A 23,314-nucleotide genomic window follows, 5' to 3' on the forward strand; every position below is an offset into this window, starting at 1 on the left:
TAATGAATCAAAGAACTTGGCTTCCCAATTTTTTTTTTTTTTTTTTTTTTTTTTTGGTGGTGCTGAGGATTAAACCCAGGGCCTTGTGATTGCAAGGCAAGCACTCTACCAACTGAGCTATATCCCAAGCCCTTTGTTTCCCAATATTGTAAACCACAATTTAAATTTCAAATTTCCTCTAAGTTACCTCTAAAATTTCAAATTACTGCTAAGTTACCAGAATATTCTATAATTCTAGGTCACACTCAGATATTCTAATTATTCATGCCAGTTTTAATAGTACAAAAAGAAAAATGTAAGGAGAACCTTAATGTTCACCTTTCCATTGTTTCTCATTCTTTTTAGATATTGACAAAAAACAATTATTAGTGCTGTTCAATAGAACTTTCTGTAATCATAGAAATCTTTATCTGTACCACCCACTTTGGCAGCTGCTATCCACATGTGGCTGTTGTGACTAAAGTACTGAATTTTAAATCTTATTTAAATTAAATTTAAATAGCTACAAGTGGCTATTATGTTGAACAATGCAGAATAGGCTAAGTCACTAGTTTTATTCTAGTTCCAATAGGTATAATGTCATGCCCCAGGAAGCTGGGAGGTAAACAATGGGTTTGAGGTACAAAGAAATCCAGAAGATTCACTTCTATTTGTGACTCCAGTATAGCTAAACCCATTAATGTAATTGCTAGTGTGAATTTAAGTAATTAGCAATCTAATGTGTTAATGCAAATGATAATAATTGCTATGCTTAGCATGTCTGAAGATTAAATAAGATAGTTGTTTGTGAAATCACATTGTAAATTATAAAACATTATCTGAACATGAATTATTGAAAACAATTACTTTGGAATACAGCACTATTAACATGCTTAAACTATTCTCGAATTGATGAATGGAACTTCAGTTCCATGAGGGTAGGAATTTTTGTCTGTTTAGTTCACAATTGGATTCCCAATACCTATAACAATGCCTGGGACATGACAGAAGTTTGAAATATATTTGGTGAATGCATAAATTATAAGCCTTCATTGGAACTAAAGTTTGGGTAGGAAAGCAATCAAAACTTTTTTTTTGCTACTGGGGATCAAACACGGGGGCGCTTTACCACTGAGTTACATCCTTTTCATTTTTCATTTGAGATAGGGTTTCACTATGTTGCCCAGGAGAGCTAGAAACTTACGATCCTCCTGGCTCAGCCTCCTGGTTACAGGCATGTGCTACCAAGCCCAGCTAAAATTTTTATTTTTGATGTTAGTGATATAGGTATGAAGGTATAAAATATTCCATTTATTCTGACTCTCATAAACCATACTGTTTATGAGGTAAAAAGTAAAGAAGAGGCAGAGAGGAAAAGTTTTCTTCTTTTTCTAATTAGTTCTGTTAACTCTGATCACTGAAGAAAACGGGGAGGTACAAATATTTCTTTGAAGGTCTTTGGGTATATATGTTTTAAAAAATAATTTTCTACTACATTTCAGTTAATGCCAATTACAGTGATTATTTCTATACAAATAAATAATAGGAAAACCATTCTTTTTTAAAGCAAGTTTAAAAAAAAAACATGTAAACATCTGAATAGATGTTGATTGGGCAATATACTTAATCTGAAAACACACAACCTATAGAACAATGGAAGGCAGGAAAGAAAGCAGGAAAACAGTCCCTGTTTCTCAAAAGTAATTAACTGTACATTCAAAGGGAATTATAACATCTACTCCTTACATAAATGCACGTTATATAACAGTACCTGTTCTGTTTGAAGTTGTTCTCGAAGCACCCTCACTAGCTCTTGGTTTTCTGGATGAATGTTCTGATGTACATTTCTGTTGAACAGAATATAATAAACCTTGAATATAAAATATTGTCAGATTAATCCATTTACTTTCTGGGTCTGAGTTTTTTACTTAGAACCACTGGTAGTTTAGTAAATATAACTGATCATATACAATTGCACTGCAATTCTAGGACTGTATATTACAGATTATTCTGTGCTTAGTTCTTCCCCAAATCAGTGACCACTGGCTGGTTTTGGGCTTAGGCAGCAAATGATAAAACCTCAAAGGCCTGGTACTTTTGGGATTTCTTGTAACTGCAAGCTTACAGATAATATAAAGAACAATTAACACATTTATTTCTTTTGTAAAATTCCTTCAAAATAAGCTGCTATATAGCTCTATATATTATTGTGCATTTGAATACTTTTCCACATCTAATTAAAGCTTTCTCCTAATTTTTCACATTTGAGCAAAGGGAGACAGGGCAGAAACTAAATTTATGTAAATAAAAAAGCCAAAACTTAACATACCACTAATATCTTAACAAGTAAAATGAATTTGGTGGCTAATAATGAGACCACTAAAAATTAGAAGTGGAGGTAAGGTTGGGAGGGTGGGGGTGTCAATATTTACATCTAAATCACAGTGCATTTCATTTTAGACTTTCCCCCCTAAACTTAAAACATCTTGAACAAAAATATTCTGATTCTATAAAATCACAAGCTTACTCTTTAGAAGATCCCTTACTTACTGGGTAAACCATATACAACAGAAAAAAAGAACTCTAATAATTTCATGGGATGGGGAAAATTAAATCCACCCTATAATTACTCAATTTTTATTAAGAAACACAAATTTTAGAAAAGAAAGCTGACAAAAAATAAAACCATTACTTCAATGAGGGCAACTTAAAGTCAAGTAACTAAAAAGAAGTATAACATAAATGTAATGAAACTGCTTGAACTGTGTTCAGAACTCAAATTTTGGTAGATTCTTTATTTCATAATAAGCTATACATTCTTTTGACTGAGTAAAATGCATATGAAAGCAATCAATCAAGGAACAATCTATCCAAGCACAGGAAACACCTCATTTAAATACCAGTGAACATCTAAACAGCATTTCTCTGTTCTTTGAGAGTAGATCATCCTTCCATTTTCATTGGGAAAAAAATATTGATGGCTTTTGGAAAAATATACTGATGACTTTTCAGTGTACTGATATGAACCATATGCCTGGAAAACCTTTTAGTTGGCATCTTTTCATATCAAGATGTTAAAATTCTTAAATCTAGTAGTAGAATATTTGAAAAGTCAAAGTATAGCCAAAGATCAAGAACAGATAGACCAAGCTGCTGAACAGTACCTGGAGTTCAAGAAATTAAATGGGATTGACAGCTGTGAGTGAACAACCCAAAATTTAGAAAACAGCAGACAAATGTATAAGACTCTTTTCATTGGTTTGTTTGTTTCTTTCTTTCTTTTTTAAAATATAACATGTATTTTATATTACATATAAAATTTAGTTGGTATATAATTCTTATACCATACAATCTGTCAATTTAAAGTGTAAAATCCAGTAGCTTTTACTATGTTTACAGAATTGTGTATCTATCACAATAATCAGTTTAGAACATTTTCATTACCCCTCAAAAGAACCATTCTTCTTAGCCCCCTCAATCATCCTCCCCAAACTCCTACTGCCTCCAGCAATAGCCACTATTCCGCTTTCTCTCTGTACTTGTCTATTCTAGACATTTCATATGAGTGAGATCCTATAACACATGGTCTTCTGTGACTGCCTTCTTTCAGTTAGATGATGTTTTTGAGGTTCATTCATGTTGTGCCATGTACCAGCACTTTATTCCTTCTTATTGGCAAATAATATTCCATTGTATTCATCCACTGGTTTTGATTTACCCATCAATTTTGATTTACTCATCAATTGATGGACTTGTGAGTTGTTTCCACTTTTTAGCTGTTATTAACAAAGCTGCTTTTTTACATTTATGTACAAGTTATTGTGTGCAAATAAGTTTTTTAAACATGAACTCTCATTATTATTATTATTTTTGCATTACAATTCTTTTTTTTTAGAGAGAGAGAAAATTTTAATATTTATTTATTTATTTTTAAAAAGTTTTCGGCGGACACAACATCTTTGTTTGTAAGTGGTGCTGAGGATGGAACCCGGGCCGCCTCGCATGCCACATTCCCAGCGCTTTTTTTTTTTTTTTAAAGAGAGAGAGAGAGAGTACAATTCTTAATACACCTTTATACCACAATTTATCATATCTCTGATTGTATATAAGGTATGTTGACACCAAATTCACATCTTCATACATGTATTTTAGATAATGATGAGGATCTCCTTCCAACATCCATGCTATTCCCCTTCCCTCTATTTCCCTCCCACCCCTATTCCCTATCTAGAGGTAATCTTCCTCCCTTGCTCTCACTGGTTTCTGATATGTCAACAAATCTGGTACAGATAGTTTGAGAAGGAAGGGCAAGCAGGGGATGGTGGTGCACACCTGTGATCCCAGTAATTCAGGAGGCTGAGGCAGGAGAATCAAGTTCAAGGCCAACCTCAGCAATTTAGCAAGGCCCTAAACCACTTAGTGAAACATTGTCTGAAAATAAAATGCTGAGGATATAGCTCAGTAGTAAAGCCCCCCTGCCCCTGGTTATATTCCCACTACCCCACCTCCCCAAAAAGAAGAGCGGGCAAATAAGAAAGAAATTAATTACAACTACAAAATACTGCTGAGGGGGGATTGAAAAAAAAATAATGGAAAAATCCTGAGTTCACAGACTGAAAGACTTGCTAAGATGAAAATACTACCTAAAGGGATTGGTCTACAGATGCAATGCAATCCCTATCAAAATTCCCATGGCATATTTTAAAAAATTGAAAAGCTCATTCAAAAATTCATATGGAATTTCAAGAGACTCCAAACAACCAAAACAAATCTTTTTTCTTCTTCTTTTTTTTTTTTTTTAAAGAGAGAGTGAGAGAGGAGAGAATTTTTTTAATATTTATTTTTTAGTTCTTGGCGGACTGGCTTTGAACTTGTGATCCTCCTGTCTCAGCCTCCGGAGTTGCTGGAATTACAGGCATGTGTCACCATGCTGGCCCTTTGACTAAAATTTCTCCTGCTCTTCTCCTTTCTGATTCTATGATATCAACTTTTTAAAGATTCCACACATAACAAGATCACACAGTATTTGTCTTTCTGTGTTTGGCTTATTTCAGTTAGCATAATGTCCACTAGATCATACAGTTTGCTGCAAATGATAGGAAATCCATTCTTTTAAAAAGCTGAATAGTGTTCCTTATGTATCTGTGTGTATCTATCTGTATATAAACATATATATCACATCTTCTTTTACTCATTTATCTGCTAATAGTCACTTAGTTTGATTCCATCTTGTAGACCCTATAAACCAATACTGCAATAAACAGTACAGACAGTTCTTTGAAATATTGACAGTTTCTCCTCAATACATAGTCAGAAGTGTTATTGCTGGACCATATAATAATTTCTAATTTTAATTTTTAAAACAATTTTAATTTTAATGTTTTAAGAAATTTCTATATTGTTTCCCATAGTGACCACACCATTTTACATTCCCACCAATAATGTACAAGGGTTCCCTTTGTTCTACATTCTCACTGACACTTGCTATCTTTTGTCTTTTTGATAATAGCCATTCTAACAGGTGAGAGGTGATATCTTATTGCAGTTTCACTATAATTTTTCATTGGAGGAGTGTTAGATTGCATTTCCCTGATGATAAGTGAGGTTGAACATTTTTTCTTTTACCTGTTAGCAATTTGTATATCTTTTAAGAAATGTCTCTTTAGGTTCTCTGCCTTTCTTTTTTTTGGTAGCACTGGAGATTGAACCTAGAACTTTACAATGCTAGGAAAAAGATTTACCACTGAGCCACATCCCCACCCCTATTCGTTTTGAGACAGGGTCTTGCTAAGGTAGCAAGGCTGGCCTCAAACTTGGGATCCTCCTGCCTCAGCCTCCCAAGAAGCTGGGATCATAGGTATGTGCCACTGCACCTGGTTGAACTAATTTTTATGTATGTGAAGAAAGGATCCAATTTTGTTGTTAGGCAAGTGAATATATAGTTTTCCAAACATTCTTTATATTAAAGACACTTACCTTTTCCTGCTATGCTCTTGGCAACTTTATCAAGATCAACTGATAATAAATGAATTTATTCCTGGGCTCTCTTTTCCTTTCAATTGGTCTATGATGTCTCAGTTTTTAATACTAGTACCATTCTTTTTTTTTTTTTTTTTTTTTTTTTTTGGCGGTGCTGGGATTGAACCCAGGGCCTTGTGCATGTGAGGCAAGCACAGTACCAACTGAGCTATATCCCCAGCGCCCCCATTCTATTTTGGTTACTATAGGTTTATAGTCAATTCTGAAGTCAGATAGCACTACATCTCCAGCTTTGTTCTTTTAGCTCAAGAATGCTTTGGGTATTTGGGATCTTTTCTGGGTCCACACAAACTTTAGAAATTTTAATAGTGCTGTGAAAAATGACTTCGGAATGAAAGGAATTACACTAAATCTGTAGATTGTTTTGGGTAGTATGAACACTTTAGAAAATTAATTCTAATTCATAAACACAGGATATTATTGCACTTATTTGTGTCTTCTTCAACACTTTTATTTGTGTTCTCAGTGTACAGATCTTTTGGTGTCCTTAAAAGTTTTGTATTTAATGCTATTGAAAATGGAATTATTTTCCTGATTCCCTTTTTGGATAATTCACTGTGCAGTATTGAAAATGTAACGATCTTTGTATGTTGATTTTGTATCCTGCAACTTTACTGAATTCATTAGTTGTTATATTTTCTGGTGGAGTCTTTATAGGTTTACCATGTATAAAACTGTCATCTGCAAACAGATAAAAATTTACTTCTTTCTTTACTATTTGGGTTTTTTTTTTCTTCTTCTTTTTCTTGTCTAATAACTCTGGCTAGGAGTTCCTGTACCACACTAAATAGAAGTGACAAATGTGGGAATCCTTGTCTTGTTCCTTGCTCTAAGAATTTCATTAATGAATATGTTAGCTGTGACCCTGTCATATGTAGTCTTTACTGTGTTGAGGTATATTCCTTCTATACCTAATTTATTGTTTTTTTTTTAATCATGAAAAGACTGAATTTTGTCAAAAACTTTTCCTGTCTATCTTAAAGATGATCACATGATTCTTGTCTTTCATTCTGGTAATATATTGTTATTGCATTGATTTGTATATGCTGAACCATCCTTGCATCTCGGGGGTAAATCCCACCTGATCATGGTGTATGATTCTTTTTATGTGCTGTTGAATTTGGTTTGCTAGTATTGTGATAATTTTTGTATATATGTTCATCAAGGAAATTGGTTGGTAATTTTCTTTTCCATAAGGTACTTTTTTTTTTTTTTTTTAAGAGAGAGTGAGAGCGGAGAGAGAGGGGAGAGAGAGAGAATTTTCTTAATATTTATTTTTTTTTTAGTTCTCGGCGGACACAACATCTTTGTTGGTATGTGGTGCTGAGGATCGAACCCGGGCCGCACGCATGCCAGGCGAGCGCGCTACCGCTTGAGCCACATCCCCAGCCCCATAAGGTACTTTTTAGAGGGGGCAGTACTGGGAATTGAACCCAGGGTCTCATACTCATACATGCTCTGTAAGCACTCTATCACTGAGCTACATCCCCAGCCCTTCTGTAATGTCTTTATCTAGCTTTGGTATCATGGTATTGTTGGCCTCAGAGAATAAGTTGTGTTCCTTTCTCTTTGGGTTTTTAGAAAAGTTTGAGAAAGACTAGTAATAATTCTTCTTTAAATGTTTGGTGGTACTGCAGAATTTCCTTTCTGAAGCTGAATATGTATCCACTGTATGTATATGCATATATACATATATGTGATCTAATCTCTTTGTATCTTAAAAAGTTCAACAGCTAAAAGAAGTAAAATAAAAAGGCAATGTTTGTGGAATGTACAGTGCATACTGGTGGTGTACCCCTCATTATGATTTTCCTGCTTGCTTCTCTTATTCAATTGTTTCTTTAGGTAGAGGATTTTTCTCTTGCGTTTCTGTCTTCTTCAATTTCGACTTATCGAATTTCTCGATCTCGGCCGTATTGGGTTTGTCAGACATGGTTTCGGAGGAAGCAGAACAAGCCACGAGAACGACAGATGTCTGATCTGCAAAGTGACCACTATTGAGTTTTTCTCCCATTCTTGTAGGTTATCTTTTCACTTTCTTGATAATGTCCTTTGAAGCATAAAAGTTCTTAATTTTGATTATGTTTGGTTGGTGTACTTTATCTTTTGTTGCTCATGCTTTTGGTACCATATCTAAGATCCTTTGCCAGAAACTAAGGTCATGGGTTGGGGCTGTGGTTCAGAGGTAGTGCACTTGCCTGACATGTGTGAGGCACTGGGCTTGATTCTCAACACCATATATAAATAAATAGAATAAAGGTATATCATGAACTAAAAAAAAAAAAACAAAAAAAAAACACCAAGGTCATGATTTACTTACTCATATTTTCTTCCAAAAGTACTGTATTGGTCTGTTTTGCACTGTTGTAACAAAATACCTGAGGCTAGATACTAAAGAAAAGAGGTTTATCTAGCTCACAATTTTGGTGGAAGAAAGTGGTGAGGAAACCCCTAATCATACTGCATCACATAGTAAATGGCCTCATGACAGGAGTGCATGCCAGATCAAATGGTGAGACAGGAAGCCAAGGACCAGGAAGGGGCAGATCTTGCTCTTTAATAACTCAACTCTTCTTATGGGAACTAACTGGGGATCCAACTAGAACTGCATTAATTTCTTCCAAGGGCAGTGCCGTTGATGACCTAAAATCTTTCACTAGACCCCAGCTCTTCCACATCACTTTCTAACACTACCACTCTGAAGACCAAACTTCTAATACATGAACCCATTCAGGGCAAACTCATCACAAATATTATAGTTTTAGCTCTTACATTTAAATCTTTGACCTATTTTGAGTTAATTTGTGGTGGTATGGGTCCAGTTTTGCATGTGGCTACCCAATTGTTTCAGCACCATTTGTTGAATTTTTTCCCCACTGAGTGGTAATTGAAGGTTATGGTTCCCTACCAGTCCTCCTGCCCCACCCTCAATGATCCTGATACCAAAACTCCTCCCATGACCTGGCCCTGCCCTGCCCCCCAAAAGGGCCTGCAAAATATAACTAACTCCTCCCATGGCCTGGCTCTGCGAAGGCTATATATAAAGCCCAGTAGCCAGTAGCCATTTTACCCCTTAAAAATGAGCCACATCAGATATTTGACCATTGACTCTGCCACTGAATCAAGAAAAGCTTGCTGATCCAAGGTCTGCTCCCTACTTCCACATTTGTGTGCCATGCATTGTCAGTAATGGCATGCCTAAAAAAGGTTAGTTGACTTATGAGTTGACTATTTCTAAATCTTCACTGTTTTACTAGCCTCCTAGCTGATAATTTAATAAGCCTGTTTCTTATGTATTCTTTACCCTAGTTGCTATTAAAAAATGAATATAACAGGCCCAAGGATAGTCTTTCAGTAATATACAGCATCCTCCTATTTGGTTTATATTAAACATTAGTCAGTATTCTTAAAAACAATGAACAAATCAGTTATGAATTCAATTATATCTGCTATCACCAAGACATCATTTCCTGATTATATCCACAACTTTATCACCAAGTAACACTATGGAGTATCACTCCATAAAATATCCTACTGAAATCAAGGTTATATTATTCTAATAAGAGATTATCAATACAGAGGTAAAAGAATAAATCACCATTTCCCCCCCAAGTGTCCACAAAATGTTGAGTAATCCTTTCTACAAATGTTTTACAGGAAACATATTTGTAATTGGGGGATTAAAAATCTACAAAAATCTAGTGTCTACATATTGTTATATAGACATCTGAGACCTTTAAATATTATTCCTGATTCTAGAAAAGTTCATTAATTAAGTTTGATTAATTGATTCTAATCTTAATTTCCTCTATACTGTCTAAGTCTTTTTTTTTGCTCAGTTTTTTCATTTAAAATCTGAAAATATTTCTCTTATTATCTATATTGCCTACTACTTGGTAGATTCAAATATGAAAATTAATTTTTTCACACTATGATATTCCCACAGAATGGATGATGGCTGGGTAAGTTAGGAAAAATATGTTAGCATTCAGAACCCAGTGGAAAATAAAATACTTTAGCAAATATATACAATCATTGAGATCAGTTACTTGCATTTCATATTAAGTACTATATATTACAAGGAGTCAAAGAGTCAGTGATCTTTAGAAATATATAATATTTCAATTCATTTGTCTTTTAGTCTCACCTGAAAAGTGCATATACCAGGGTAGCAATCAAAGTGAAACTGACCACAACTGCCACAAGTACTTGGTCACTTACTCCTTCTATAACTGAATCATCATCCAGTTTCAAACTTTGAACTTCACCTTGATATCTGGCCATTCCAGGTCTAAAATATGAAGAAACAAGACAAAAGTAGAAATGACACAGTGCAAATGAAATATATCAGTAAAAGTAATGTAAGTATAGCTGACTTCTAACATAATTAGCATTTGTGGCATTCCCTTAATGTAAGGTACATTAACCACAACTCTTGTGAAGATTCCCCTACTAATGAATTCTTTAAAATTTGTCAGAAACATTATTTTGGGGCGTACAAAATGCTATTTCCTTTAAAACAACTACTATAATTTATCATCCATTTTTTAGACTTTTTTTTTTGGTAGGGAGATTGAACCCAGGGTTCAATCCCTGAGCTCCAACCCTGGCCCTTTTTTATTTTTTGAGATAGGTTCTCCTTAAGTTACTTAAGACCTCACTAAATTGCTGAATCTGGCTTCGAGCTTATGATCCTTCTGTTTCAGCTTCCAGAGTCCCTGGGATTCTAGTGTGTGCCAGTTCGTTCAGCCCTTAGATAAACATTTTAACAATAGCTTCCTGCTGCAGGGCACCCTGGCGCATGCCTGTATTCACAGCAGCTGGGAGGCTGAAAGAGGAGGATGGGGAGTTCAAAGCCAGCCTCAGTAATGGGGAGGCCAAGAAACTCAGTGAGATCCTGCATAAAAAAAAAAAAATTTTTTTTTGACCAACTACTCTTTTCTAACTCCTGAATACCAAAGAAATTCTTCAAGTTCATCAGATTACTCTTCTCCTTCATAGCACTAAATATGTATGTCTTATGGAATTTTCCATGTATGAATGCAAAAGGAAATATATTATAGCCTTTTACAAATATTCCTGTATTCCTATGTTGTGCTCTGTACACAGGACAACCTAATAAATATCTACATAAATAAGTCACTTACTATACTTACAGTGTAATTGGAAAAGCAAAAGATGGTTAGGTGATAGGACATTTATATTTATACTAAGATTACTTAAATTAATGAAAATTCGGATGCTTGAAAATCTATTAATCCTACCTAAAACTAAACTCAGCTTACTGTTCAGAATTCTTTCTGAAAATATGAAATTACTGTGAGGCTGCATTTCCTTGTGAAGAGAAGAGGAAGAAAACAAAACTCTCTTTCCCATACTCTAAACCAGAGAAAAATGGTAGTACCCAATTCTATAGGTAAGAGAGGAGAGAGCCCAAGCAATTAAGAGTCTATTAAATATCACAGGTACTTCTTTCTTTAGAAGACAAAACTATAAAGTTCAAACTTAAAGGGAAATAAATAAAATATTAAATTAAATATATGTAATAGAACTGAAATAAATTTCTGCATTTATAGAATTTATTACATTGGAAGAGTTTTTAATCCAATATCATCATAAATCAGGTAAGTCTCTGTTACAAGGAAATTTTTGAGTGAAAGTCTAATATCTTTGAAATGAATCTGAACTGAATAACTAATAAGAAAAATACCTTTCATGGAAGAAAACTAAGCAGAAAAAGAAAGATCAAAGGCCAGTTTAGTAAGCTTACACTTAACAATAGCCTGATGACCAGGAACTCTCTAATGACAGATTTCAAATCCCCTTTATGAAGGTACATACCAAGAAAGTCAGACAAAGAGCTCTAATTTCAGTATTTTCATTCAAAATAACATCAAATTAACTGCTAGCTGAAAATAGGGGTAGGGAGGAACCTCCAATAATACAAAGATAGGCCAGCTAGGTAACTTCAATTTTTTAAATAGGTTTCCTCTTTTTAAGTTAGAAATGCAATGTCAGTGTCAAAAGTCATACAGGTAGCAAGACCTACTTGTATTTGTTCAAAGATAATCAAAATGCTATCTCTGTCAAGATTCCTGGCCTCTAATTACTGAACCTAATTACTTCAGAGTTGTGAGAATTAAACCAAATTAAACAGAGGCAAAAGTGCTTTGCAAGTTAAGTGCACCAACAAATATACTATAATTATATTACTCATATTTTTTCCTATGTTATACATTTAGGCGGCCTACTACTCAGTAGTTAAAAAAAAAGCTTACCTACTATGTGCAAAGCCCTAAATTCAATCCCTGGGATGCACAAAAAAGAAAAAAGAAAAAGATGCCTTATATTTGTTTCCCTGTCTTTCCATGTGTAATCAGAGATAATGTGATTAAATTCTACTGTACATGTATATATCCTGTCCATAATTTGACTTCTATGCAATTAAACCCTTAAGATATTACTTCCTACATACTTCAACAGCTCAGAGATCCAGGATACTTTAGGTATTTATATTATAACATATAACATTATCTGCATCATTTTACAGCAGACTCCAACATTGTTGAGAGAACAAAAAAGAAGTGTACTCTGTCACATGGAGATCTACTAATGGTATTAGGTCTATGTTGAGGGACCATATAATACTTTGTCATAGCTTGATTAGAGTTAAAAAGGAATCAAGAGCCCTAAAATCAGATAAAATAAGGTACTATACTACAATTTCAGTTTGGAAAGAGGATGGTCTGATTTAAGAGAATAGGAGATAAACAATACAAAAAGATCACAATTTCCTACTCAAGTTGACATAATAACTCAGTCTTAAAGATGAATTCCAAAATCAATCTGGATTACAGTTCTCCAACTTCTGTTTTTCATAGTCAATGCTGGTTTAGAACAATATTGTAAGGCAATTCTATCTGACAGCGCAGTTTCTTAATTGAAGCCAATTTTGCTGCTTGGATATTAATAGCCTGGATTTTAGTTCCAGTTCTACTGAGGAGACCCATCTTCCAGGACCTCGCCTTTTCTGCAAGTGTTAAAGTTGGACTAGATGGTTTCTTCAGTTTCTTTCACTAAAACATTTTTCAGTTTTCAGAATAGGAAAAAGTCGCAGGCTAGGGTTGTAGCTCAATGGTACTACACAAGATGTTATAAATGAGGTCTTGAGTTCTATCCTTAGGACCAAAAAAAAAAAAAAAAGCAAAGGAAAAGTTGGGCAAGATAAAAACCCAAGTTTAAAGTGGTTATTCATTGGGGGTGCTGAAAGGGTAGGGCCAAACCATCGTCTTCCCCAGGATATGGTTCTATATTTTAAATCCTTCTTAAGTATGTATTACTTTAAGAGTAAAAACAAAGCCAGTATCTGCCTCTTCCACTGAGATGCAAATTAGGCCTCAAAGTTCCTTCTTGATACCAGAGATTGAACTCTGGGGCACTCTACCGCAGATACATTCCCCAGCCCTATTTTGTATTTTATTTAGAGACAGGGTCTCACAGAGTTGCTTAGTGCTTGCTAAATTGCTAAGGCTGGCTTTGAATTTGCAATCTTCCTGCCTTAGCCTTCTAAACCACGGGGATTACAGGCGTGCATCACCACACCCGACTCTATACCCATTCTTATCACCTAGTTAGTTATTTTATTTCCTGATGATATTTTCTAAGACATCCCTGAAGGGCAAATGGAGGTACCCAAATGGACTACAGGGCATGTCAATTGCTAAGATATTTGTGTTATGAACTCCTTTCATTCAAGAACCTTGAGCAGTGCAGAATCTTACATGGTATAGGGGCAATTAAATGTTGATTATTTGAAACCCAGAAACAAGATTATTAAATGTATGGAACATGACCTTTAATTTACTTCATAAGATCCTGTGCAATACGAAAATAAAGTTATTAGTATTTTGTTTCTGAGTATTTACAAAAACAAAATACCATAGGTCTTGGAAGGTATAACTGATAGAAGTCTGAAGAGGAACTGGCTTTGCTATTGCTTAGCTATCGAAATCTTACTGAATAGTAGCTTAAAATAGCAAAGAAAGCATAAGCTTTGGAGCCAGACAACTATGTACTTACGTAAAGCCTGAGTGTCAGCGTTCTCATATATAAAATGCATAAAATTAGGTTGAATCACATCAAACTGCTATTTTGGACAAAAATTAAAAAGTGTAACCTTGTGAAATTTACTATGAGAATATAAAGATAAAGCACTTAACATATTGCTGAGCACAATTTACAGGTTCTTAGAAAATGAAAGACATAACATTTTGATTACCTTAAGTAACTGCCAAGGAATCAGCAGAATGATGATAAAAGTTGTGTCTTGTAATATTGCAAAAGAGGTCCTAAGTAACTTAGCAAGACCTTGTCTCCAGAAAAAAATAAGAAGGGGCTGGGAGATGTGACTCAGTGGTTAAGCACAACTGAATTAAATCTCTGGTACCAAAAAAAAAAAAAAAAAAAAAAAAAGACTTCAAGGGGCAAGTAGTATTTTCTTACATTTACAAAACAATGATAAATCATCATATGTAAACAGTTAGCTAGTAATCTTCTGCAAGCCATTATTAAAAACTCAATACTATTAAGCATCTCAACATCTCTTTAATTAAAGTTCTAAGTATCTGTTCCCTGGGGAAGACTGGATGAATTTGGGAATACCACCATACGGGCCACTACCATGTTCACTGGAATCTGATAAACATCTACAGAAGACAACTAGCTTCCATTTAGGCAGAATAGGGAGACAGCTAAGACAAGTTCAATTCACCTCTCCTGAGCCTTTTCCCTGAGCTTCAGGGAAGAGAGAAAAATAAAAACCAAAACCCAAAACCAACCAAACAAACCACAATAATAAGGAGAAAATAGGAAATTCTAGAACTTCTTGGAACAAAGGAGAAACTCAGGGTTTCATGTTCATATAGAAATGTGATGGCCTTATGGCTTCTTCAATTACTCATTCAATAAGCTTTTAATAAAATTTTCATAAAGGCTAAGTGGAACTATGAAATAAAATCTCAAAACACTGCAATATCATGCAGAAAAGCAATGTGGGTAAGCAGTCAAGCTTGGAAAAGGAGGCTTTAGATCAATTGTGTCAAAGCCTTGAAAACCTGAACACTTGGAATAAAGGTGCTTACTACAATATCATAGTCCCTCCAGCAGGGACAGGATCAATGGTCACATCCAAAAACAAGGTGCATAAAGTCAGCACAACATATACTTACTGAGTTTATTTACTTGTCTAAAAGGGCATAGTCACTTACAGTGACTAGTAATCTACAGAAACAACTTAGTATGGAATGAAGGAATTCTGGTTTGACAAAGATTCTGAGGTAACAACACAGGAACCAAGAGCAAAAGAGATTCACATTTAATTTCTAAAAGCTTTTCCCGCTTGGTGTAAGGAAGAATGTTTGCAAGAAAGACCACTGAGAAGCCTTCAGGTGGAGATGGGCGTTATGACTGTTATTCCAGAGGCTGGAAGGGCTGAGGTTCAAAGCCAGCCTCAGCAACTGAGTGAGGCCCTAAGGAACTTAACAAGACCCCGTGTCCAAAATAAAAAGAAAGAAGCGGCTGGGAGATGTGGCTCGGTAGTTAAGCACACCTGATTTCAATCTCTGGTACCCCCTCCTCCGCAAAAAATGACGTCAAGGGACAAGTAGTATTTTCTTGCATTCACAAAATAATGATAAATCATCATGTGTGAGCAGTTAGCTAGTAATCTGAGAGCCATCATTAAAAGCTCAATAATATCTTGACAGTTCTCAGTGCTGAGAATATACACTCCTCCTAGCCACCTGCAATACTGGGGACTGAACCCACAGCCTACACATGCTAGGCAAGTGCTTATTAATCCGAAGGGGGCGGGGCGTGGACTCCAGGAAACAAAATGAAAATGTGTCTTGGGAAGTTAATTTTGCACCATTATAAATAAAAGTTTTGTATTATATAGTATCTATGCACACCCTGTGAATTTACAATTCTTTCAGGACCTCAAGGTTCGTGTCTTAGAAACTCCAGCACCTTTGCATGGAGTCCACGTATTTTTATAGCAATTGTTCCGAGCAGCCTCAAACCTCAACAAAATGTCCAACACCAGATTGGATACACTGCTAAATTCACCCAATACCAATGATGAAAATTACCTTATATAATGACAAATTTAATATTAGTTGAAAGTCACAAAATAACGGGATATGATTCCATTCATGTAAGTTCAAAAATCAGACAAAGAAGAACCAAACTGCATGCATACATAGGTGGTAAAATTATTGGGATGGAATTACGCTCAGAAGAACACTTAGGTATGGGCGAAGAAACTCCTGAAGAGCCGGCAATGCTGTGTTTCATTCATTAGCCCTTAAACATGTATGTCACGCAAGTTTCTGCATATAACTAAATTGCTTTAAAATGTATCCGTATACTTATGGAGGATGGTGCGTCTGTAAGGGCGATAATAATTTACTCTTCATTATGAGGGAAGCCTACTCTGAACACCAGAAGAAACAGGGCCTAAGCACTGTTGCAGTCCTTAAGGATAGGTGAACTAGTGTCCACCCTCTCCGACTGCAAGTAAAGTTTTCGGGGAATCGAGGCTCCAAGAGACCCAATAGAGAACGAATGGCTCCCCTCAGGGAGGGCCAAACCCACTTAAAGCCACCCAGAAGCCCTCCACCTAGCCGTCCCACCGTTGCCGAGCGGCTCCGGACCCGGCCAGGGCTTCCCTGGCCCGCGGGCAGCGACTCCCGCGCGCAGCCCAGAGACGACCCCGCGCATCCAAGGGCCTGGGTTCGGGGGCGTGGCCGAAGACGCACTCGTGTCGGGAAGTGGGGGGCGCGTACCTCTCCACCGCAGGGGACTACCTCAACAATTCCTGGTGGCGGAGATTAAAGATTATTTCCGGGGAATGCCCCCGCCACCCCTCCAGGGCAACCACAAGCCGTCCCCTTTACAATCTGAAATGCGGGCGCAGGCGCACGCGCACTGCTAAGCTTCCGTGACGGCGCCAGCAGGCTGGCAGGAGAGGAAGACCCGCGCCGCAGGCCGGGCGCGTGCGCGTCGGGCACGCTGCGGCCAGCGTCGGGGCGCGCGGGCGGAGTGCAATTCGATTGTGCGCAGTGGCTCGCCGCCGCGGCGCTCGCCGGCAGCGGAGCTCGCTGGAGGCGGCCGGGGGCGGGGACGCGGGTTGGCGGGCGTGGTCGTGGGCTCGCGGCGGCGCGCAGTCCCGAGTGAAAGGAGAAGGAGGGGCACGGGGGTGACGGTGCGGGACCCACTGCCACAGCCGGCGAGTGTTAGGCGGCCAGGGAGCGCAAAGGAGGTGGGCCAGAGGCCCGGTCAGCTGCCCGGACCCTCCGGATCAACCCCAGGCCGAGCGGCGGCGGTTTCTGGCTAGGTGGGGAGGCGCTGCCAAGCCCCAGCAGAGGAAGATGTTCAACGTGGAGTCGTTGGAGCGGGTGGAGCTGTGCGAGAGCCTTCTCACTTGGGTATGTGGTGACGGCGGGCCAATGGAAGACCCCCCTCCTCGGGCGCCTTTCCGGGGTACTCTCACGCTAGTCCCGGGGGTCGAACGCCGAGGGCGGCGGTGCCGTCACATCCGGGGCCTGGGGCGGGCGGAGCTGAGGACGCCGGTGCGGGCTATGACTGCACCCGCGGCCCGGCCGGGGTCAGCGGGGCGCGACCCAGATCGTGACAGGCGCGGCCTAGGGTCCGAGAGAAACTTGCCCTGATGAGGTGTTGGCTGTTCTTCGAGTGGAAACCGGCCCGGTGGAAGCTAATGACAGGGTGCTGGCGACACTGTAATTAGGATTGTTATTTGCAGCTTAGGCGGCGCTGGCGTTCTACTCTGGAGCTTCTTGGGACACCAAAGCGGTGCCCTGGCAATTGGGGGCTCTCGGGACCCCTGGTTATGACGCTTGCTTCTCGCCTTTGTTGTAACGTTCACGAAGGATAGAATATAGCCCCTTGAGGAATGAGCCCTGCCCACTGGAAAATAAAAGAAGTATTTCTAAGGGAGTGTTGGAAAAATATGAAGAGGCACCCGGGGCAGAGTACTCAAGATGCCCTATGCATTTAAGCTATTAGAAAGTAAGCCATGTGCAGGTACTTATAAAATGTATAAAAGATAAAAATTTAAGTAAAACTGGAAGGTATTTGGGGAATCATCAGTGGAACTCAAAGACATTTTGGGACAACGTTGTAGGATTCTAATCTGAAATTATTAAAGTAAAAGTGTTGGATTCTAATTTCAACAGTAGTGCCTTCAGTAGCTTCCTTCAAGAGCTGGACCTATGCTTCTATGTTTCATATTCTGGTGTGGGGGTTACAGGGGTATACAGAATCCTAGGTTAGACCAAGTGCCCCTTTCTGGAGCATTTGTTTGACTTGTTGCTAAAGAAATCAAATGTCCTTTCTAGAAGAAAACAAATGTATTTATGGAGGAGAGTATTTGTAATAATTTCATTTATTTATACGTGGTTTGAGTGTTGGAGATTGAACCCAGGGCCTCCTGCCTGCTGAGCATGGGCTCTACACTCAGCCGCAGCCTTCAGCCCTTTGGGTTAATTTTAAAGGTAAAAACACACATTAAAGGAATTCTGTTGTGCTGCCTTGGGTTACAAGTTAAGAATTCTGGAATATATACATTACTCTTTCCTGTTCAATGGCATTTTGCTAGAACCGTTTGAGAAGCATCACCTTGAGTTAGTTGTAACAAGTGAATGAAAGTAGTGTCTAACATTTTTATAATTTGACTACATTATGAATCAAGTTATGTCCTCTAGAGTCCAGAATATATACAGTGGTAGAATATGATATATTCTGTTAGTTTTTTATTAAACCATTCTTAGGATTTCAGATTGTTTGCAATAATATTTAGAATTTATGTGCAACTAATGGTTCCAACTTCAGGCAAGGAGAGAAACTTCACTGTTGTGTTTTAGAAAAGAGGATTTTGGTAAGTTGCATGATGTGGGCAAGATTTGACTAGTCGGGGAGAGATAGATAAAGGGAAGAATTAGTAGATTCTTTGATTCTGTAGAAGAAAAAGATTTGCAAAGTTTGTAAACAGAAGGGTGAGGATCTTCAGAGTTTCAGTTGTTGGATCTGTACAAGTCACTACTCAGTATAGCCTCCCATAATGCTAGAAAAAGAAGCAGGAAGACAGATTGCATTGCATCCGAAGTGGTGCTACATTGTTTAAAATCTAGTTTAAAGTCTAGAAATAAAAGTCATGAGTATAGAGATATATTTGAAGAGCATCTGCAAAATAATAATAATAACAACAACAGTGCAATTGAGGGAGAATGCTTATAAAAAGAGGAAAAGTTAGAACAAATTTGAAGGGCTTCTAACAGAACCTTACAGTTTAAGAGAATTGTCAGGTGCTGTGGAGCATTCCTATTATCCCAGCAGCTTGGGAGGTGAGACAGGAGCATCCCAAGTTCAAAGTTAGCCTCAGCAATTTAGCAAGGCCCTAAGCAACTTAGTGAGACCCTGTCTCAAAAAATAAAAATAAAAAAAAAAAAAAAAAACAGGCTAACGATTGGACTCAGTGGTAAAGCACCTCTGGGTTTAATCCTTGGTACCAAAACAAACAAAACAATCTGTTTAGAATTGGATACAGTGTCAGAAATAGGGGTAATCCACCTTATCAGCTGCAGGAGATGTCAAGGAATTTAGTATTATGGACTTCCTGAAATGTCACTGGAAGCCTCTTCAAAGAAAAGATCTAGAGAAGATAAGATTAGAGATTATCACTGACAAAACTGGAGGGTAGGGTCCACTAGGTGCTATTCTCAAATTCACAAACATTTTAAAACATTTTGTATTAAAATGTTTCAAAGTAGAGTTTTAATTCTGGGTTTGCTCTCTTTTGGCTGTCATTGTAAAAAGAATAAATATTTATGTGAACAATGTTTAGGCAGCTGAACATGTTTGTTTAGTTTAATAACACTTCTATCTGAAGGTCAGACAAATGCTGAACACAACTCCAAAACCAAATATAAAGGAAAATTTATATAATTCACTCAAAGAAAGCACTATCATTTAGAATAATTAAACTTCTAGTCAACTTGGTTGTGTGGTTTTATTAGCACACCATAGGCTGGAAGGTGGCTGCAACACTTTCAAAATACAGATAGCTGTTGGTGATAGAGAAGCCCCAAGAACTGACAGTCAGTCTGGTGATTCAGTCTTTGGGCTGACAACCTTGTGCATCAAGAACTACATGTTTCAAATTTTTGTTGAAAGCGGAATGCTTATGAAAAAGACAAAGTATCATCCTTCTAGTGGAAAACATTTTAAGCTTAAATTCCAAATCAGTTTATGCAGCAAGCAAGCTCAGCAGGGTGTTCTTAGAAATTTCTACACTACCTTGTCTCCCCACCTTCTGATTCAAAATATATTCCTACCTGTTAGGGAAAAAAAAATCGGTCCTGTCTATTACACCTATTAAGCCTAATTTGTGAAGTACATGAATTGCATTTTCCTAGGTTTTATGTATTGTTTTGCAATGCTGGGGGTAGAACCCAGTGCCTTCCAAATTGTAAGCACACTCTCTCTACTATTGACCTACATCCCCATCCTCTTTCCCAGGCTTTATTTTTTTTTTCCCCAGGCTTCAAAAAGTGCTAAGAAAAACATTGTTGATGGCAAGAAGCTAAATGAAAGAGAATTGTCATATAGGCTTGCCTCACTTCTGGGAAATCCAAAAACCTGAACATATTCTTTTTTTTTTTTTTTAAAGAGAGAGAGAGAGAGAGAGAGAGAATTTTATTTTTTAGTTTTTTCGGTGGACACAACATCTTTGTTTGTATGTGGTGCTGAGGATCGAACCTGGGCCGCACGCATGCCAGGCGAGCGCGCCACCGCTTGAGCCACATCTCCAGCCCCTGAACATATTCTTATTAATTTCATGTTATTTATTTAGAAGCCTATAAAATGCATAGTAGTGTATAGAATTAGGAAGGGTAAAATTATTATGGTGATATCTCCTCCATTCCATTGTTTCTCCTCTGCCTAATTCCATTCTACCTATAAATTTTATCTTTTAATGAAATAAAGAAATTTCTAAAAGAGAGGGTCAGTAAAGCATAGTAGTTCAGAATATAGCTTCTAATTTTAGCCTACCTAAGTTTGAATCCTGGTTTTAATTCATACTGCATTTGTTTCAGTGGCATTCATATTTATTATTAATGTTACCAACACCAGAAATGGTTCTTATGCATTAGCATTAAATCAACATTACCTGAAGTGTTTTCACTCTTGTGCACAGGGTCAGAGTTGCTAATTCTATGGGTCTAGGGCCTGCAATTTTGCATTTCTTACAAGTTCCCTGGTGATGTGTCCTTAGTGACGTGGGAACCACATTTTGAAAACCACTGCTATAGAGCAGGGTTTTTTTGACCTTATTGCCATTTGCCATTTTGGACTGGATAATGTTTTGTTGTGGGCACTACCTGGTGCATTGTAGGGCATTTAATAGTAACAATGATTACTAAATGTTAATAGGACCCACCTAGCTGTAACTGCCAAAAATGTCTCTGAGGGAACAAAATCACCCTTGGTTGAAAACCACTGCTCTAAAGGTATTATTACCAGGTGATTACCATGCTTTACTTCTTTTGCATTTATGGAGGTGTGAGGGAAGGGGAAGGTTAGGTGGTGTTCATAGAGCTTGGTGGAATTAAAAGAATAGGTAGACAGTTCTACCCTTCAGTTAGAATTTTATGACAATGCAGTTAAATGCAGTTATCTTTTGATTTTACTATACTGCTATCCTGAAATGACCTATAGATGTTAGCACAGAATTGGTGATAGCTTTTTTTTTTTCTTTTGAGGACTCAGACTGTTTTTTTTTTTTTAATATATGTTTGTTTGTTTATTTTTTTAGTTGTAGTTGGACACAGTACCTTTATTTTATTTATTTATTTTTACATGGTGCTGAGGATCAAACCCAGGGCCTCACACGTTAGGCAAGTGCTCTACTGAGCCACAACTCCAGCCCTCAGACTTAATTTAATAACTACCCTTATCAAAGTCTTTTGACTTTTCTGTACATGAGTTAACAAATAGGTCACAGGTACATGGGCTAGAAGTATTCTAACTTAACCTTTTTCTTCTCACAACATGGGAACACAAAGATACTAATAATTGAAAGAAGAGGAAGGCTGCTGAATCAGAATCTTATGAACTTTTTAAAAACCTTTTTTCTAGGCAAAAGCAAACTGTATATTCTATCAGTTTTTTTTTAATCTAGATAATCTACATACCATGAACTTTATCCTTTTAAAGCATACAGTTCATTGGTTTTATTATAATAGAAAATAATTAGATGCCACATCTTAAAAATCAAAATGAAAATTTAGCTTTCTATGAATCCTAAAAGAAAAACAGATTGAGTCTTAGAACCAAATCTCTTGTTTATAAAAATTACTTGCTTTATTGAATTGTTTCTTCTGATTGGCCCTAGGCAGTTTTCTAATTTGTGTCCTAGGTGGAGATAGAGCTCAATAATAGAGACCACTTGCTTGCAGAAGTCTTTGGGTTCCCTTCCCAGCCCCACAGGGGTTTAGGGAAAAAAATAATCTTGTATCCCAAAGTGCTTTAGATTAGAGGGTTCCAGATGTTAATCCAGTGTCCAGCTATGAGAGATTATTTGATGAGTTTGTTAAAAACATTCCTAGCACTGTGCACTGTGGCACATACCTATAACCCTAGCTACTTGGGAGGCTAAGGCAGGAGGATCACAAGTTCAAGCCACAGCCACACTGGGCCCGTATACACACACACACATTCACATACACATACACACATACATTCTGATTTAGTAGCCAGAACTAAGGAATATGCATTTTCTTTCTCTTTTTATTTCTTTCTTTTCTTTCTTTCTTTCTTTTTTTTTTTTTGTAGATGGACACAACAAAATGCCATTTTTTAATTTTTTTTAATGTGGTGCTGAGAATCGAACCCGGTCTGCCACAATCCCAGCCCAAAATATGCATTTTCAAAATGAAAACTTCTTCTGGGGCTGGGGATGTGGCTCAAGCGGTAGCTCGCTTGCCTGGCATGCGCAGGGCGCTGGGTTCGATCCTCAGTACCACATAAAAATAAAATAAAGATGTTGTGTCCACCGAAAACTAAAAAATAAATATTAAAAAAATCCTCCCCCCCCCTCTCTCAGAAAAATAATGAAAACTTCCCAGGTAATTCTCATGTATACCAAATTTGGGGGCCATACTTTATACTTCAGAATATCTAATGTGTACTTGTTTTCTCATTCATTCCTCAAATAACA

At 37.3% G+C, this 23,314-nt stretch overlaps 2 protein-coding genes and 1 pseudogene across 15 annotated transcripts in view; 1 reads left to right on the plus strand and 2 right to left on the minus strand.

Annotated features, from left to right (window-relative positions):
- The window catches only part of RNF170 (ring finger protein 170), a 41,779-nt gene extending 24,779 nt beyond the window's left edge, over window positions 1–17,000 (minus strand). Inside the window, exons 1-4 of one of the 5 annotated variants that reach the window (XM_081269754.1) lie at window positions 16,863–16,990; window positions 14,297–14,457; window positions 10,166–10,309; window positions 1,751–1,826 (exon numbers count right to left, since the gene is read on the minus strand). In XM_081269754.1, coding sequence (XP_081125880.1) covers window positions 1,751–1,826; window positions 10,166–10,302 — 213 coding nt within the window. In that variant the 5' untranslated portion in view covers window positions 10,303–10,309; window positions 14,297–14,457; window positions 16,863–16,990. The other 4 variants (XM_081269755.1, XM_081269753.1, XM_081269756.1 and 1 more) reach the window with 4 other exon arrangements.
- LOC308634920 (thymosin beta-4-like) lies at window positions 7,820–8,005 on the minus strand (annotated as a pseudogene). The gene has a single exon. The product of its transcript is annotated as a thymosin beta-4-like (transcript).
- A 184-nt stretch (window positions 17,001–17,184) lies between the features above and the next one.
- HOOK3 (hook microtubule tethering protein 3) overlaps window positions 17,185–23,314 on the plus strand; it is a 132,691-nt gene continuing 126,561 nt past the window's right edge. For 4 of the 9 annotated variants that reach the window (XM_081269745.1, XM_081269747.1, XM_081269744.1 and 1 more), the window contains exon 1: window positions 17,185–17,504. In XM_081269745.1, the coding sequence (XP_081125871.1) occupies window positions 17,448–17,504 (57 nt within the window). In that variant the 5' untranslated portion in view covers window positions 17,185–17,447. The remainder of the gene's footprint in view (window positions 17,505–23,314) is intronic. The other 5 variants (XM_081269746.1, XM_081269748.1, XM_081269749.1 and 2 more) reach the window with 4 other exon arrangements.

This window comes from Spermophilus citellus, assembly GCF_964194105.1.
Source record: "Spermophilus citellus genome assembly, chromosome: 16".
Lineage (NCBI taxonomy): Eukaryota > Metazoa > Chordata > Mammalia > Rodentia > Sciuridae > Spermophilus > Spermophilus citellus.